We start from the raw sequence: 15,021 nt of genomic DNA, 5'->3' as shown, positions 1-15,021 counted from the left end.
AAACAGTTGCTGTTTAAGCTTGCAGGATGCTGCTGTAAGGACTGAAGGCAAATCAAAGAATGTGCATTCACTTAGACTCAAGAGCGGACACCGGATCAGGAGAAACAAATTTGCAGTGACGACTGGTGAGCTTATTTTTATTGCTTCTCCACTGATGTAACATTTATAGAAGCATAGTCTGGCACGAGAAAGGATTCAGAAGGGTATCCTATCTCAACTTTCTCAGTTTACTGATGATTACTTTCTCAATTTATGAATGATTATGGATATTTTGCAGTGTCACACAGCTTGCTAATTGCACAACTGGGACGTAATCCTATAATTGAAACTTCCTCGGTGGTTGATTTTGCCTTCCTCATGAAGACTTAAGCATTTTAATACGTTGATAATTACTCCAGGAGCCGTTTACATAAATTTTTAGTGTTTTTTTAGTCTCTTGTCTGTGGTGCCCTGCCCTCTATAAATTTTAGCCACCACTACGACCCAAACCCTCGGATCACCCACATCAGGTTGCTCTGCTTGGGCTCAGCCTCTGTGTGCTGGGGTGGTCATAGGACTCACCTCAGCTGTTTCCCTTCACTCAAGGTCCATAGACCCAACATTTTGTTTTCCAATATTTGAAAATGGGGATTTTCTCCCTGGTACAACTTGTACAGTGTTCTAGTTGTTTGTAGTGGGAGATCAAGTCAGGACAGTTACTTAGTTATTGCTCAAAGTGAATGTCTTCTGCCACATAGGTTTCATGAGAAAATTTTGCATTTTATGCTTACATTTTAATTTTAATAAGTTATATAGCAAGTATAACTATTACAGACATATTTAGGGAAAAAAGACTATGGATACTTTGGGAACAGAAGGTTCTGTAGCCTGGGGTGGGAGAAGGTAGACGACTGAAAAGTCCAGCAGATGATTTTTTTTTTTTTTACAGTGGGACTGAATGGAAGAAGTTAAGTAAAAGGCAAAAAAGTAGTTCAGTTGTGGTCCATTAAGAAAGTTTACACAGTTTCCTATTACCTTTGTGAGAGTATAGGATAAGGCAGATTATCTCCCATCACAATTAGAAGAGCTATTTATCAAAGCTGTTGGAATTCAGATTAACCAAACAAGCGACATTCATTAAAATTGACAAGCTATGGAGAATCTAAATGAGAAGTCTCAGTGTTCTGGGAAGTGAAGTGGAGAATTGACACTTAGTAGGCGTGATCCAGAAAAAATTTACTTTAATTATGCATTTCCTGGCTTAGGAAACCAAAACTAATATACAGATGGAGGTCATGGCACTTTATTCAATTTCATAACAATTACCTATAACAGAGGAGGGAAATATAAGACATTTTGATACTATACCATTTTATTAAATCTCTAGATCTTAGTAATACTTTTCCCCAGAAGTTTTAAGAAAATCTGTTAGTCATTATACTTGTATACATTTCATGGGGTTTATCATGACTCATAATTTACCATAATTGTTTTTTAAAGAGGCAGATTATATTACATAATATTTGCACATATAAATACCAGAGAGTTAGGTCAATGAAGGAGATTCTCTTTCATGATCTAACATACCTTATGTCCAGAGTGCTGACGGGACTCACCTGTTACTTTTGTTCCTCTTGATTTTCAAATAAGGATTTCTTTGTTTTGTTTATTCTTTCATTTCAGAAAAAAAGAAGATAAATAAGATTTCTCTTTCTCGTATTAATCGGAAAAACATTTTTGGAGAGAACTTACTTTATAAGGCTGCTCTCCTAAACAATTTTAATCTTGTTCATCACTGTATAAAAAAAGGTGGAAATGTAAATCAGCCAACGTATGCTGGTAAGTCGGGGCTACCACCCACAATGATCAGGAGAGTGGTTTGTAGCATTAGCAGAGTCCTTTGAAAGCATAGCAAAAATGGCCTAAGAAACCCCCAAACAGAAAGCTTTCAAGTAGTTTCTTGCTTAGGTAGCTCTTTGCCATCATTTCCTAGGGAAGTCAGCCAGGTAGTTTGGGCAGAGCGGGTTAGCGTACTGTATTTCTCCTTCAAAGAGTGCCTGCATGGGCCCCACCAGAGTGGTCATGTGTGGTGGTATTCCACGGAAGAGTGGCTCCTGTGGCAGGAATGTACATGGAACCCCTACACTGCTGCATCTTTCTCCCACCAGGAAGCTGGTGGGTGTAAACTGCTTCCATGTTGCTTAGCAATTGAATGCTTAACAGCAGCACCACCAGGACTCCTTGTCCTTCTTTCTATAGCTTTAGTATACCATTTTAGCCATCTTAATGTTTACTCGTGATGTGGTATGTGTTTCTGTTTTCAGCCTGTGCCTATATATTTAAAAGTGTTTCTTACAGAAAGCATAGCTTTACTTTTTAAAATATATTCTTAGACAGTCTCTGGCATTTTATTAGGGTGACTAGTCATTTATATTTAATATAAATGGTTGCATTTAGTACTATCATTTTACTTATTGTCTCCCATGCACCTCATATGATTTTAGTTCCTTTTTCTGTGAATGTTTAGTGTTTCTTTGTCTTTGTTCATCAACTTTTAGTGTTTTATCTAGGGATTATCATTTACATCTTTACTGTTTCTCAGCGAGCGTTAATATTGTAATATTTCACACAGCTTCTCTAACAGTTCATGTCAGTGGTTCTCAATAGAATAGTTTTGCCCCCACGGGACATTTGGTTGTGTTTGGAGACATTTGTGGTTGGTTCAGTGGAGTGGGGAAGGGCTGCTTCTGGCATCAAGCAGGTCGAAACCAGGCGTGCTGCTAACCATCCTGCCCGACTCAGAACAAGACAGAATAGTCTAGCCAAGAGGTCAGGAGTGCTGATGAGAAACCCTGGTTTATGGGAAAAGCTCTCAAAAGAACTAGTGAAATAAATTTTAAACATAAAAATGTTTGATTATCTTAACATCTACCATACACTTTCACTGGAATTTAATAAATGTATCTTACACCATTGGCTAACAATAGAAAAAAGAAATTTATCCATATTTTTCCTGAAGCCAGCTGTGACTGGTTAGTTGATTTTTATGAATAAGGTGGAAAAAGAGGGGACTGCATTTGAATGGACTTCTGTATTCTGCAAACTGGTCTCCGGTAAGGAAATTACCTTACAGTCAGTCCTTCCCTGTGCTCTAATGCTAAGGGGTTTTCTCCACTGCCTTCTCCTCAGAAAAGCAGCTTTCAACTAGCCCTTTCAGCCTTTGTATTTGCTAGATGAGGACTAAGTTCAGGTAGCTTACTATTTTATACATGTTCCACAATAGAGTTTGGAGTCTGAGAATTTGATATGTCCTTCAAATTATTGAATCCACCAATTTATATAAGATATTTTCATGATGAGATTGTCTCTAAATATTTTTTAAGAAGCAACTTGGAAATTAAAGGTATGCCTAAAATATCATTAATATGCCAAAAATAAACACATAGCATTTGTTTTTGTGAGACAGGTTGGACACCTCTCCATGAAGCTAGTGCAGGAGGCTTTTATCAGGTAACAAGTGAACTCTTAAGAGGTGGAGCAGATGTAAATATCAGAGGAATGTACCAGATCACCCCCCTACATGATGCTGTGATGAATGGACATTTTAAGGTACTGTGGTGCTTTTGTTTTCAGATCAAATACTATGTTTGTAAGTGTCAAAAATCTCTAGGACCAAGCGAGAAGAACTGAGTTTTCATTTGTGTTAATAAATACTTTGATTTTGTAATACATTTTACTGCAAAATGGGTTTGTTGTGCCTAATTTGATAGATACTGTTTTACATACCATTTTTAATAACTGTACAGAACAGAGTTTTTGTTACCCATAGAATTCCTAAACCTTCCATTTCCTTATGACTTCTCCTGTGGTGCTTTCTAGGGTTTAGAAGTTACCTTTCCATCATACAGCGTGTCGTACAATGACGCCCAGGCCTCAGAGCAGGCTTCCAGGGCTATGGAGCTTGGGGAAACTTTCATAGTTAGCCTAAGCCATGAGAACCTCTCGGGATTAATGGTCACCCATTCAGTACACCATACAGGGCCAGCACAGTTATATTGCTTGTTAAAATGTCGAACTACTGTAATTCCATCCTATGTGGCTAGTCATAACTCTAATAATTAGTAGCATTAAATAATATGAATTCTAGCACATAGGTTTATATCAGAAGTCACTTGTGTTCTGGATTGCAGAACTGAGGCACTTTTTAAATTATAACCTGTACCTAGTTGATTATTTCAGGTATTGGAAGTTAGCTCTAAGTCCAAAACACCTAGGGTGGAAAAGGGGGCTAATCAACTCAGCTCAAAAATCTCTGCTTAGAGTCTTGGTGGGCGGGGGGGGGGGGGGGCGACGGACCAAAATCTAACAGTAGAAGTGGGGAATTCTTGTTATATCTGTGTGTCACGATGTCCCACATCATTCTGAGGCTCTCTTAATTTCTCTCTGTTCTTCTGTATCACTGTTCAAATAGCATAATTTTGATGGCTCAGTCTCCCAAGTCCTCAAGCAAAAAGGTAATTGCCTTTTTGCTGTTGGATTGGTGTGGCTTGAACAGGGCTTTCACTGTTTAGGGAGTTTATGAATGGTTTGACCTACATTCAGCCAATGCCTTACTGGAGTAGAAAGTCTCATCTTTCTCCCACGGAACTGATGGTTAGCAGTGCATATTCCACTCTGCCATCACTTGCAGAGTAGAAGTCATTTTTCTCTAGGGCAACTTGGATGGAGTTAGGGAGTGCTTCATAGGGGTGTTTACTTGAGAAGTAAGTGGCAACAGATTAAGGATTGACCAGTTTCTCTGTGAGAGTCTGAGGTCCAGTGCAGCAACAGCAACTAACTATCCTGCACCTGTTAAAGTTCCATGTTGGACTACAGATCCCAATCCTGACTCTTGGTATCTAACCACTCCCTTTCATTAGCAGGCAAACCACAGATATTCCTGTCTCAGCTTCCCCTTCCTTCTTTCCAGTCCCTCCTCCTCTTCAACTTCCCTTTCAGTCCCTTCCCTTTCTCCTGCCTTCAGCATTCCCCTTTCCTCTTTTTCTTCCCTTATCTACCTTTCTCCTCCTTCTCTCTGTCTCTCAAGAGAAGGGATTTATACTTTTAGATTAAAAATTTATGCATCAGAAGCAATAGATTCATAAAAATACAGTACAGAGATATCATAAGTAAACTGAAATTCTGTGTTCGTGAAAGAGATATTTGTTGCTACCTAAAGTTGCATGCAAGGTCACATTTCCAACAATAAACCTTTTGTCTAAGCTCCCTCACAAGCACGCTTCCTCTAGGTGGCAGAGTTACTTCTCCTGAAGGGAGCAGATCCATTATTCAGAAGTGACTTTGGAAAGTCAGCTTTGGATGTGGCCAAGGATTCAAGTATGAAGCGCCTCCTTGAGAGACATATTACTAAACAACAAAAACACCTTCTGTCAGGTAAGATGAAACTGTTCTGTTGTGTGTGTTTAATAAAAAGGTACAGAAACTAAATTTAGGATTATAGAAATTAAATTATTATCCTCATGTTTCCTCACATGTTCCTCATATGTATTTATACAGTGGTACCATCTTTCCATACCTTTGCTAAAGTATGCTGACTTGTTTGTAAGGAATCTAAAAGAACAGAAAAATAATGCTAAGTGTACTTTTCTCCAGGTTGTACTTTGAATGTCCTTAAGAATCTTATAAATTTCTAGGTTCCCCTCCACTCCCAAAATCTTTTGATTGAATAATATGCTATGGTGTAAATTATAAATTGGTTTATCCCTTTAAATGAATATGGCCAGGATTGTTTATTTCCGTATCCTAAGATTTTTGTTTCTTAAAGCAGTACCTGAGCCTCCCATCCAAATAAACTGCTAAATTAAACTACAAAATAACTTGATATGCTGTTGACTATTGAAAAATAAAAAGATTATGTAATATGATTTAAATAGAGGGCACAGTTCTTCATACTGTCCTAATGCATCTGTTAGATTAAAAAAAACCCACAATACTCTACTTAAAACCTTATAGTGAAAAAAAACAACAACCTTATAGTGGCTGACCATTCATCTTTAAAAAACTAGTATTCTTACCTGAAAACCCATTTGCCATCAAGTTGATTCTGACTCATAGTGACCCTCTAGGACACAGTAGAGCTGCCCTCATAGAGTCTACAAATCATTTTGCAAGCAGACTGCCTTCTCTCTCTCTCTCTCTCTCTCTCTCTCTCTCTCTCTCTCTCTCCCTCCTCTCTCTCACGCGCACACACACATACACGCCCGCATGCACACACACAGAGGGACTGGGGGGTTTGAGGCACTGACCTTTCTTTTGACAATTGAATGCTTAACAAGTGTGCCACCAGGGATCCAATATCTTTATAAGGACCTACAAATCCTTATCTGTGGGTCACTCCACTGATTCACCTCTTCTTCTACCATTCTCTACCTCCATCACTTGAATTCCAACACACTGGCCCCTCATTCTGTTTCTCAGATGTGTTTTCCTCACTCAACTCCTTCAAGTCTTAGTTCAAATATGTCCTTACAAATGCAGCCTAAACTGGACATCCCTTACAGAAGGGTCGCAGGGAGGAGACAAGCCAGTCAGGGCGCAGTATAGCACCGATGAAACATACAACTTTCCTCTACTTCTTTAATGCTTCAGCCCCCCTCCACCCCCCACCATCATGAACCCAATTCTACCTTGCAAATCTGGCTAGACCAGAGGATGTACACTGGTACTGATAAGAATTGGAAATACAGGGAATCCAGGACAGATAAACCCCTCAGGACCAATAATGAGAGTAATGATACCAGGAGGGGAAGGGGAAGGTGGGGTAAAAAGGGGGGACCAATTACAATAATCTACATATAAACCCCTCCTTGGGGATTGACAACAGAAAAGTGGGTAAAGGGAGACATCAGTCAGTATATGACATGAAAACACAATAATTATAAATTATCAAGGGTTCGTGAGGGTGGGTAAGTGGGGAGGGGGGAAGGATGGAGGGGGAAAATGAGGAACTGATACCAAGGGCTCATGTAGAAAGAAAATGTTTTGAAAATGATGATAGCAACAAATGTACAAATGTGCTTGAGTCAGTGGATGTATGTATGGATTGTGATATGAGTTGTATGAGCCCCAATAAAATTATTTTTAAAAACAAATGCAGCCTAGACTTACATTATTTACTGCTACAACTTGCTCCCTTCCCACTTTTACTCTATTATCTAATGCTATGTATCAATTGCTCCAAACCTTGTAGCTTAAACTAACATTCATGATCTCCCCTACTTTCTGAAAGTCAGGTTCAGCTAAGTGTTTCTGCATCAGAGTCTCTCACATGTAATTATTTGCAAGTGCTGCATTCCTAAATCATGGCATAAAAAGCATCTTTCAAACTCACTTACATGGCTCTTGACAGACCTTAGTTATTGACAGACCTTATCGACAGACAGATGGTTCTCGCCATGTGGTCAGAGCTCTGTGGCCGCTGATTCAGAGCAAGTGACTCAAATGAAAGAGAGAGTACACACAAGAAAAAAAATGCAGTAGTTTTACAACCAAATCTCATATGGGAGCCCAAGTAGTATAGTAGCTGTGCTTTGGCCTTTTTTGTTGTTCTTTTTAAAAACCAGTTTTATTTACATATGATTTACATATCATAAAATTCAATGGTTCGAGCGTATTATAAAAGAGTTGCTCACACATCACAACAATCAATTCTGAAATATCTTCTTCTTTTGTGTACTTATTAATTTCCCACTTGCCTTCAACCTCCAACCTCCCCTACCATAACCTTAAGAAACTGTTGATCCAGTTACTGTCTATAGATTTACCCATCCTGGACTCCATGTACAGAAAACCATACCGAAAAAACAAAAGCAAGAGACCCAACATTAACTAAAAGAGAAAAATCTGAATAAAAAAAAGAAAATATTGAAAAGTAGGATAGATTAAAAGTAAATAAATAAAAGGTAGGATAGATTAAAAGTGTGTCAAAAGGGAGAGCGACTGATAAAGTGTTAAATTTTAACATAATTACATCTGCATTACTCCACTTTCCAATGCACCCTGTCTGATAGCAAGGCTGTTCACGTTACTGGTCTATGGTTCGAGGGGGTCCATTGAAGGCTTAGTCCATGTGGGGTCCCCCAAATGGATTTGGGGCTTTCACTGGCCTCCATAACCTTCTGCAAACCGGCCGGGTGCTCAGAATTGAAGCTCTAATACGGTTCCCTCCTCCAGTCTTAGATTTGGTAATTTGCCATCTTTGGATTACACCAATGGGTTGTGCTTTGGCCTTTTAACCACAATATTAGCAGTTCACAATCACCAGCTGCTCAACTGTGAAAAAATGAGAATTTCTACTCCCATAAAGAGTTGTAGGCTCCGTAGTATGGCATAACCCAGGGGCTACACCAGAAGACAGCATAGAGGTGCAGCAGAATGATCTGTGCCCTGCCTTGATGCTGCCTGCACTCTTGGACTGAGGACTCGGGTACTCGGTTGGGAGAGGAATAAGACAGTTGTCGCACTGGCCCTGTGGAAGAGGCAGTAATTGGAACTTGGCAGGAACCCCTAGTTTGATGGGTGTCTAATGGAAAGGTACCCAGAATCACACAAATATTTAGTACCTCGATGTCACCCTAGTAGCGATAGGACAGGTTTTGGTCTGTTCGGAACAAATTTGGACTTGGAAGAATTGATCCAGAAGCTTCCACTGGCACCAATCCTCATGTTTAGGGTAAACAGTTCATGGGTTGCGGCTCATAGTGGAACTGTACTTGCACAGACTCCTCATACAGACAGTGTCCAGAGTGCAGTGTCATTGGACAGATTGATAATGTTACAAGTGCAATCTCCTATACCCTAGGCGGATGATTGTCAGTTTTTACTTTTCTATTTCTGTGGCGTTTTGTTTCCCTGCCTTTAGCTTGCTTGCTTTTGTTTGTTTGCTTTTTTGTTTCTTCTAATTCATTTGTTGCTGTTGTTGGGGTAGTTGGTCTTATGGGGTTTTGAATTTTTCATAATAGGACCACCAAAATAAACCTGAGTCATGCATATTCTAGGGACAAGCATATGGATTCTGGACCCCCACTTAACTCTTATCCTCAGTCCAAGAACAGTTTGTTCTGATAACATGGCCCTGCTTGATACTCACCTGCATGAAATGATCACTAAAGATAAGGGTGCTAAAGCAAAGTGGGGTGCAGAAAACAGATGGTGCCAGCTATCAATCAGAATAGAGTCTGGGGTCTAAGAGGCTTGTGTTCAAACAAGCAGGCATCTAAGTGAGGAGTGAACTAAGTCCACACTGAAGAAGCACAGCAGCTTGTGTGTTCCAAAGATGACAATAACAACATTCAAATATGATGAAAGGAAAAGTATGAGAGCCCATAATGCAAGCATCCCATGTGTAGCTGGCTATGGAGGGCAGAATCCATATGCAAAGTATCTAGCAAAGGTCTTGAACAGGTTCACTATCAGATAGAGGTCACTGTGATCATTCTTACACTGGATCAGACTTGGTACTTGGTCCGTTAGCCTCCCTCTTGCCCCACCCTGAAATTGTGCAAGTATTTCTTGCTTGTTCCATGACAGAAATTTCTTCCCTGGCCTTTCAAATATTCAGGGTGCTCTTTTCTTTCTTATTCATTATTTCTATGTTTATCTTTGTATTATTTTTATTACTTTATCCTTACCACTTTATTTAGTTTCTCCTTTTTATTGTTTCTGTTGTTTTTTCCAGTTTGTGAAGCACAGGAGTAGATGCATAGAGATAACTGATGCATGAGTTTATAGGGGAGGTGGGAGTGGGAAGTGGGAGATTGGGACATCAAGGGGACTCCGGAAGCAAACAATGCATGTGGGGGCGGGGGGGAGGGAGCACTAGAACTGATGGTGATTATACAGCTCACTTTAAAAGAGATTTAAACATGAAAAATTTTTTCTAAAATTGATTGTGGTTATGATTATACAACTCATCTTGATATGATTGAATTATTGAATTGTGTGATATGTGGATGAAGTGCCAATAAAACTATTGTATATATAAAAAAAGAGTCAAGTTCAGAAAGCCACAGGGGCGGCAGTTCTACCCTGTCCAATAGGCTCTCCATCAGTCGGAACTGATTCAATGGCAGTGAGTTGGCCGATCATCTCATGTGGGTTATCCCAGTACTTCTCTCGCAGTCTGTTAATGAGAAATAAGTTACTAAGTGTGGTTCAAAGTCAAGGGTGCAGAATGAAGTTCTACTTCTTGAAGGGAGTGTGCCAAAGAATTTATGGGCATATTTATTTTTAAAATTACGCTCATTGCCATCTCTCTATTTTTCTTAAATTGTATTTCTTTTGGAAATACTTATGTTGAGAATACACATAGCAGAACATACAGGAAGTGAACAGTTTCCACAGGTGCCTTTCGTGCCATCAACCATCCCATCCTCCTTTTCAGAGTTTCCCCACACTAACACAGACTCACTGCTGCCTCGGGCTTGTGTCTTCTCTTTAGAGCAGCTGCTCGCAGTTAACATAAGCTCATTAGCTAGTTCTTCAAAGGTATAATGCTTAGAGCAGACCCTTTTTGATAGTTGAGCTAAAGGATTGTTCAGTTTAAAGAAGATGTCAGGGGATCTTCTTGGTTTACAGTTGAAAGGTTATTTCAGGATGGCAGTTTCAGGGATTAATCTGCTCTCCGTGGATCCAGAAAGTCTAGAATCCATGAGAATATAAAGTGCTGTCTTGCATATTCCTCCTGTGAACCAGGATTCTTCTATGGAATCTTGGATCAAAATATCCAGTAATTGTAGCCAGTGACTCCATTTTTTTAGTCTCATAGCAAAGAGGTCATTTGTTGTTGGAGGCAATTTATTATTCTGGTTTTCTTAATCTGCTCTACTTAGAATTTTCCCCTACCACTTATTACCTTCTAAAACATTACACTTTGCTTAATTCCCACCCCACCCCCGGCTTTTCCCACAAGAATCTAAGTTCCATAAAACAAGAGAGCTTTGTTTATTTATAAAAGACTATTAAAGCACCTAGTAGACATTCAGTAAATATTTACTGACTAAAGAAATATATCAGTCCTCTGAAACAAAACAGAAAAACAAATTCTTTCCATTCAAGAAATGTGTATATCTTTTATTAAAACATTTTAATGAAAATGTCCCCAGAAAGTATTTCCCTAGAGGCTTTTTAACATTATATTTAACCACAGAGGCTTCTCCTCTTTGAGTTTTCCTTTTTGCACCTGAAAAATTAAGCCTGAACCCTTGTGACTGAAAGTGAGTGGGCCTTATTCAAAGATCACCCTCATGAAGAGGTCACTGAAGATATGGCTAACATCCTTGCTCCTGTGCAGCAGATTTGCCCGATGCAATAGATCACTGGATTGATTGTAGATCCAAGCAAGATGAAATCCATCCTGACTTCAATCTTTTCTGCATTTATCATAATGTCACCCTCCGGTCCAGTTGTGAGGACACTGGTTTTCTTTACATTGAGCTATAGTCCATCTTGAAGGCTACACTCCTGATCTTCATTAGCAAGTGCTTCATGCTCTTCACTTTCAGCAAGCAAGGTCTTGTCATCTATGTACCAAAGGTTGTTAATAAGCCACCCTCCAATCCTGATGCCACATTCTTCCTCCTCTAGTCCAGTGTCTTTTATTATCTGCTCAGTGTGCAGATTGAATAAGTCTGATGGAAGGATGCCACAATCACACACAGCTTTCCTGATTTTAAATCATTCCGAATTCTCTTGTTCTGTTTGAACAACAGCATCTCGGTCCATGTTCAGGTTCCATATGAACACAATCGGAGTCCCTAGTCTTCTCAGTGCTGTCACTAGTTTGTTATGCAATGAGTATAAGAAAGGAGAAAATGTTCTCAAATTGATTGTGGTAATGATAGCACAACTTTTTTTAAATATGACTGAACTCCTGAATTGTACAATATGTGAATTATATGTTCATAAATTTTTCTTTAATAGTTTGTTATGGTCCACATAGTCAAATGTCTTTGTATAATCCAGGAGTCGGAAAACTTTTGAGACAGAAGAGCCAATCCTGTGCCTCATAACAACTTAAAAATTATTCGATAGCCATAAATATATTTTAACCAAAAAATGAAATAATCGTTATCTAAATAATATCCTTTAAGATTTTTCAGTTTTACTTCAGAGCTACATGTATGTACTGAAAGAGCAGCATATGGCACTCCAGCCTCCGTTTGCCGACCCTTGGTGTAGTCAGTAAAACATAAGCCAATCCCTTTCAGGTATTCTCTGCAAGATCCATCTGATTTCAGCAGTGGTATGCCTCATTCCAGAACTTCCTCTAAATTTATCTTGAATTCATGGAGCTCCCTGTCAGTATACTGCTGCAACTGTTGTTGAATTATCTTCAGCAAAAATTTACTTGCATTGGATATTGATGAAATTGTTTGATAATTCCCACATCCTATTGGGTCACCTTCTTTTGAAATGGGAGCATTAAATAATAATTGTATTGATGGGATTTCCTTGAATGCAGATAGATAAAATCCTGTCACAGAAAGGATTGTACTTCAAGATAGGTCTTGAGTTGTCCTTTTGACAATGAATGCAGCTCCATTCCTCTTGATCGTTCTATTCCCAGCATATTAATCCTTATGATTCAAAATGGCCAGTAGGAGTCTATTTCAGCTCATTAATGCCTCGAATGTCGGTTTTTATACATTCCATTTCATATTTTACAGCCTCCAATTTTCCTAAATTCCAAGTTCTTATTATTAATTGATGTTTGCAGTTATATCTCAGTTTGAGTTGTGCCCCATCAGCAAATGAAGGTCCGAAAGCTTTGCTTCCATGGGCTGTACTCCATCCATGTCTTTACCGTCGACTCTTCGAGGCAGCTCTTCCTCAGCCATGTGCCTTCCAACCTGAGGAGCTCATCTTATGGCACTTTTCCCAACAATGTTCTTTGCATGAGATTTTAGTATATGAAAATCTTTCACTTCTGTACACAAGGTTTTCAGTGACTAATTCCTTCAAAGTGAACATGGTGACCCTACTGGCATTTGAAATATCAGTGACATAGCTTCCAGCATCACAGCAACACACACGTGATCAAGGTATGGCAGAGTGACAGACTAGTGACCCAGGATTGCCAGGAGTGGCATAGAAAACTCACTCTTCTCAAAGGCACAGTTTTTGCTTTGCCAGTCAGTAGTTAGAACACAATGGAGGCTGACGCTGTGTGGAGGCAGACTCACAGTAGATTAGGGCTCCTACTGCAAGCTGGAGCCTTCCGTAAACCTGGGGCTTCGGATTAAGCTGTTTCACAGACGTCTCTATTTTGTGGAGACTTGCATGGTTTTTCTTTTCTGGGAGTGCTTTCTTCAGCATTGTGACCCTTTCTCTGAATGCAGAATATTCTGCTCATCAGAGTCCACTTGTGACCAAGGAATGGCCATGAAAAGGAATCTGGAGCACTTTTCTTAGGACTCAAGGTCCCATTATTCCTTTGCGTACACAGTTGCATAATCTCCTGAATTAAGTGGGTAAATATATGGAGAAAATAAAAAATACGCAGTTCTCTGCCCACCTTTACTATTGCTTATCATTCTGTTGAATCTGTTTTAGTCTTCCTACAGAAGAGTTGTTGGCTGTCTTCAAATAGTATTTCATATCTTTTAATTATGGTTATCATAAATTATAGAAATATTAGATATGCTAATTTTAATATAAAATTATTGCATAATTTTATTCCTTTGCTTGTTTTTTCATGACAAAGAATGTGTGAAATTTAGAAACTTTTGGCAGATTTTGTGTTTGATTTTCTACTTTTATTTACAGCTCAGAAGAGTAGTGCCGAGCCATTAGAAGTAGAAAGTGCACAACCCCACAAGGTACATCTATCTATGTGTAGTAATAAGTATTTTTATAGGGATGGGTGTGCTGGTTATTTTATTGACACCAGAGGGAAAAGAAATATTAGTGAAGCATTCATTGGGAACAGTGACTTCACTTTTGCATTTAAAACACTTTGTAATAATTACATGGAAATAAAAAAGTTCTGGGCTACTAGTTTGGGAAACAATTAAGTCAATGTAGCATATCTGGGCAAACTAATATTTTTGGACCATTTCCTTTTCCCCCGTCTTCATAGAGACACAAGTTTTATCAACCATGTCAAATTTCTTTTGGCCTAAACCCAGTACAAGAGCCAAAGGTGTCACTCCATCCTTTCAAACTGTACGTTGTGGGCAGATGATCTTCATTTTGGTGCTTGGGTTTGGGGGAGGGGGTTGGGGGTGAGCGGAAACATTATCCCAGTTTTGATCATCCTACAGATATCATTCTTCACAGACCAACTGGGGAGCATGGCCATCATTTTTAAAGAAAACCCTTTTTTTGAAAATACAATGAATTAGGAGGCAAAGAGCATTTATAGAGGTTTAAATACAGTCATGTATATATGTAAATATATTTATATATAATGATAGGGAAATAGATCTATGTACATGTATGTATAGGTTTAGTATTAAGGTAGCACACAGACATTGGGCCTCTACTCAAGTACTCCCTCACCAGAAGAACATTTTCTTCTCATAACCTGACATTCTGTGATGCTCACCTTCCTGACACAATTGCTGAAGAAAAATGGGTGCATAAGCAAATGTAGTCAAGAAAGCTGATGGTGCCCAGCTATCAAAAGATATAGTGTCTTGGGTCTTAAAGGCTTGAAGATAAACAAGTGGCCATAACTGAGAAGCAACAAAGCCCCCAGGGGAGAACACAACAGCCTGTGTGATCATGAGGTGTCAGTGGGATCAGGTATCAGGCATCAAAGAACAAAAAATTATATCATTGTGAATGGGGGGGAGTGCGGAGTGGAGACCCAAAGCCCATCTGTAGACAATTGGACATCTCCTTACAGAAGGGTCTTAAGGAAGAGACGAGCCAGTGAAGGTGCAGTATAGCACCGATGGAACATACAACTTTCCTCTAGTTCTTTAATGCTTCCTCCACACCACTATCATAACCCCAATTCTACCTTACAAATCTGGCTAG

General features: G+C 39.2%; 1 protein-coding gene across 1 annotated transcript in view; it reads left to right on the top strand.

The window, feature by feature from the left end:
* ANKRD31 (ankyrin repeat domain 31) overlaps positions 1–15,021 on the top strand; it is a 162,357-nt gene that overhangs the window by 93,550 nt on the left and 53,786 nt on the right. Inside the window, exons 9-13 of the mRNA XM_075543046.1 lie at positions 19–125; positions 1,663–1,818; positions 3,446–3,588; positions 5,268–5,412; positions 13,804–13,856. Of these exons, the coding sequence (XP_075399161.1) occupies positions 19–125; positions 1,663–1,818; positions 3,446–3,588; positions 5,268–5,412; positions 13,804–13,856 (604 nt within the window). The remainder of the gene's footprint in view (positions 1–18; positions 126–1,662; positions 1,819–3,445; positions 3,589–5,267; positions 5,413–13,803; positions 13,857–15,021) is intronic.

Source organism: Tenrec ecaudatus, chromosome 2, assembly GCF_050624435.1.
Source record: "Tenrec ecaudatus isolate mTenEca1 chromosome 2, mTenEca1.hap1, whole genome shotgun sequence".
NCBI lineage: Eukaryota > Metazoa > Chordata > Mammalia > Afrosoricida > Tenrecidae > Tenrec > Tenrec ecaudatus.
This window is presented reverse-complemented; position numbering and strand designations above follow the sequence as displayed.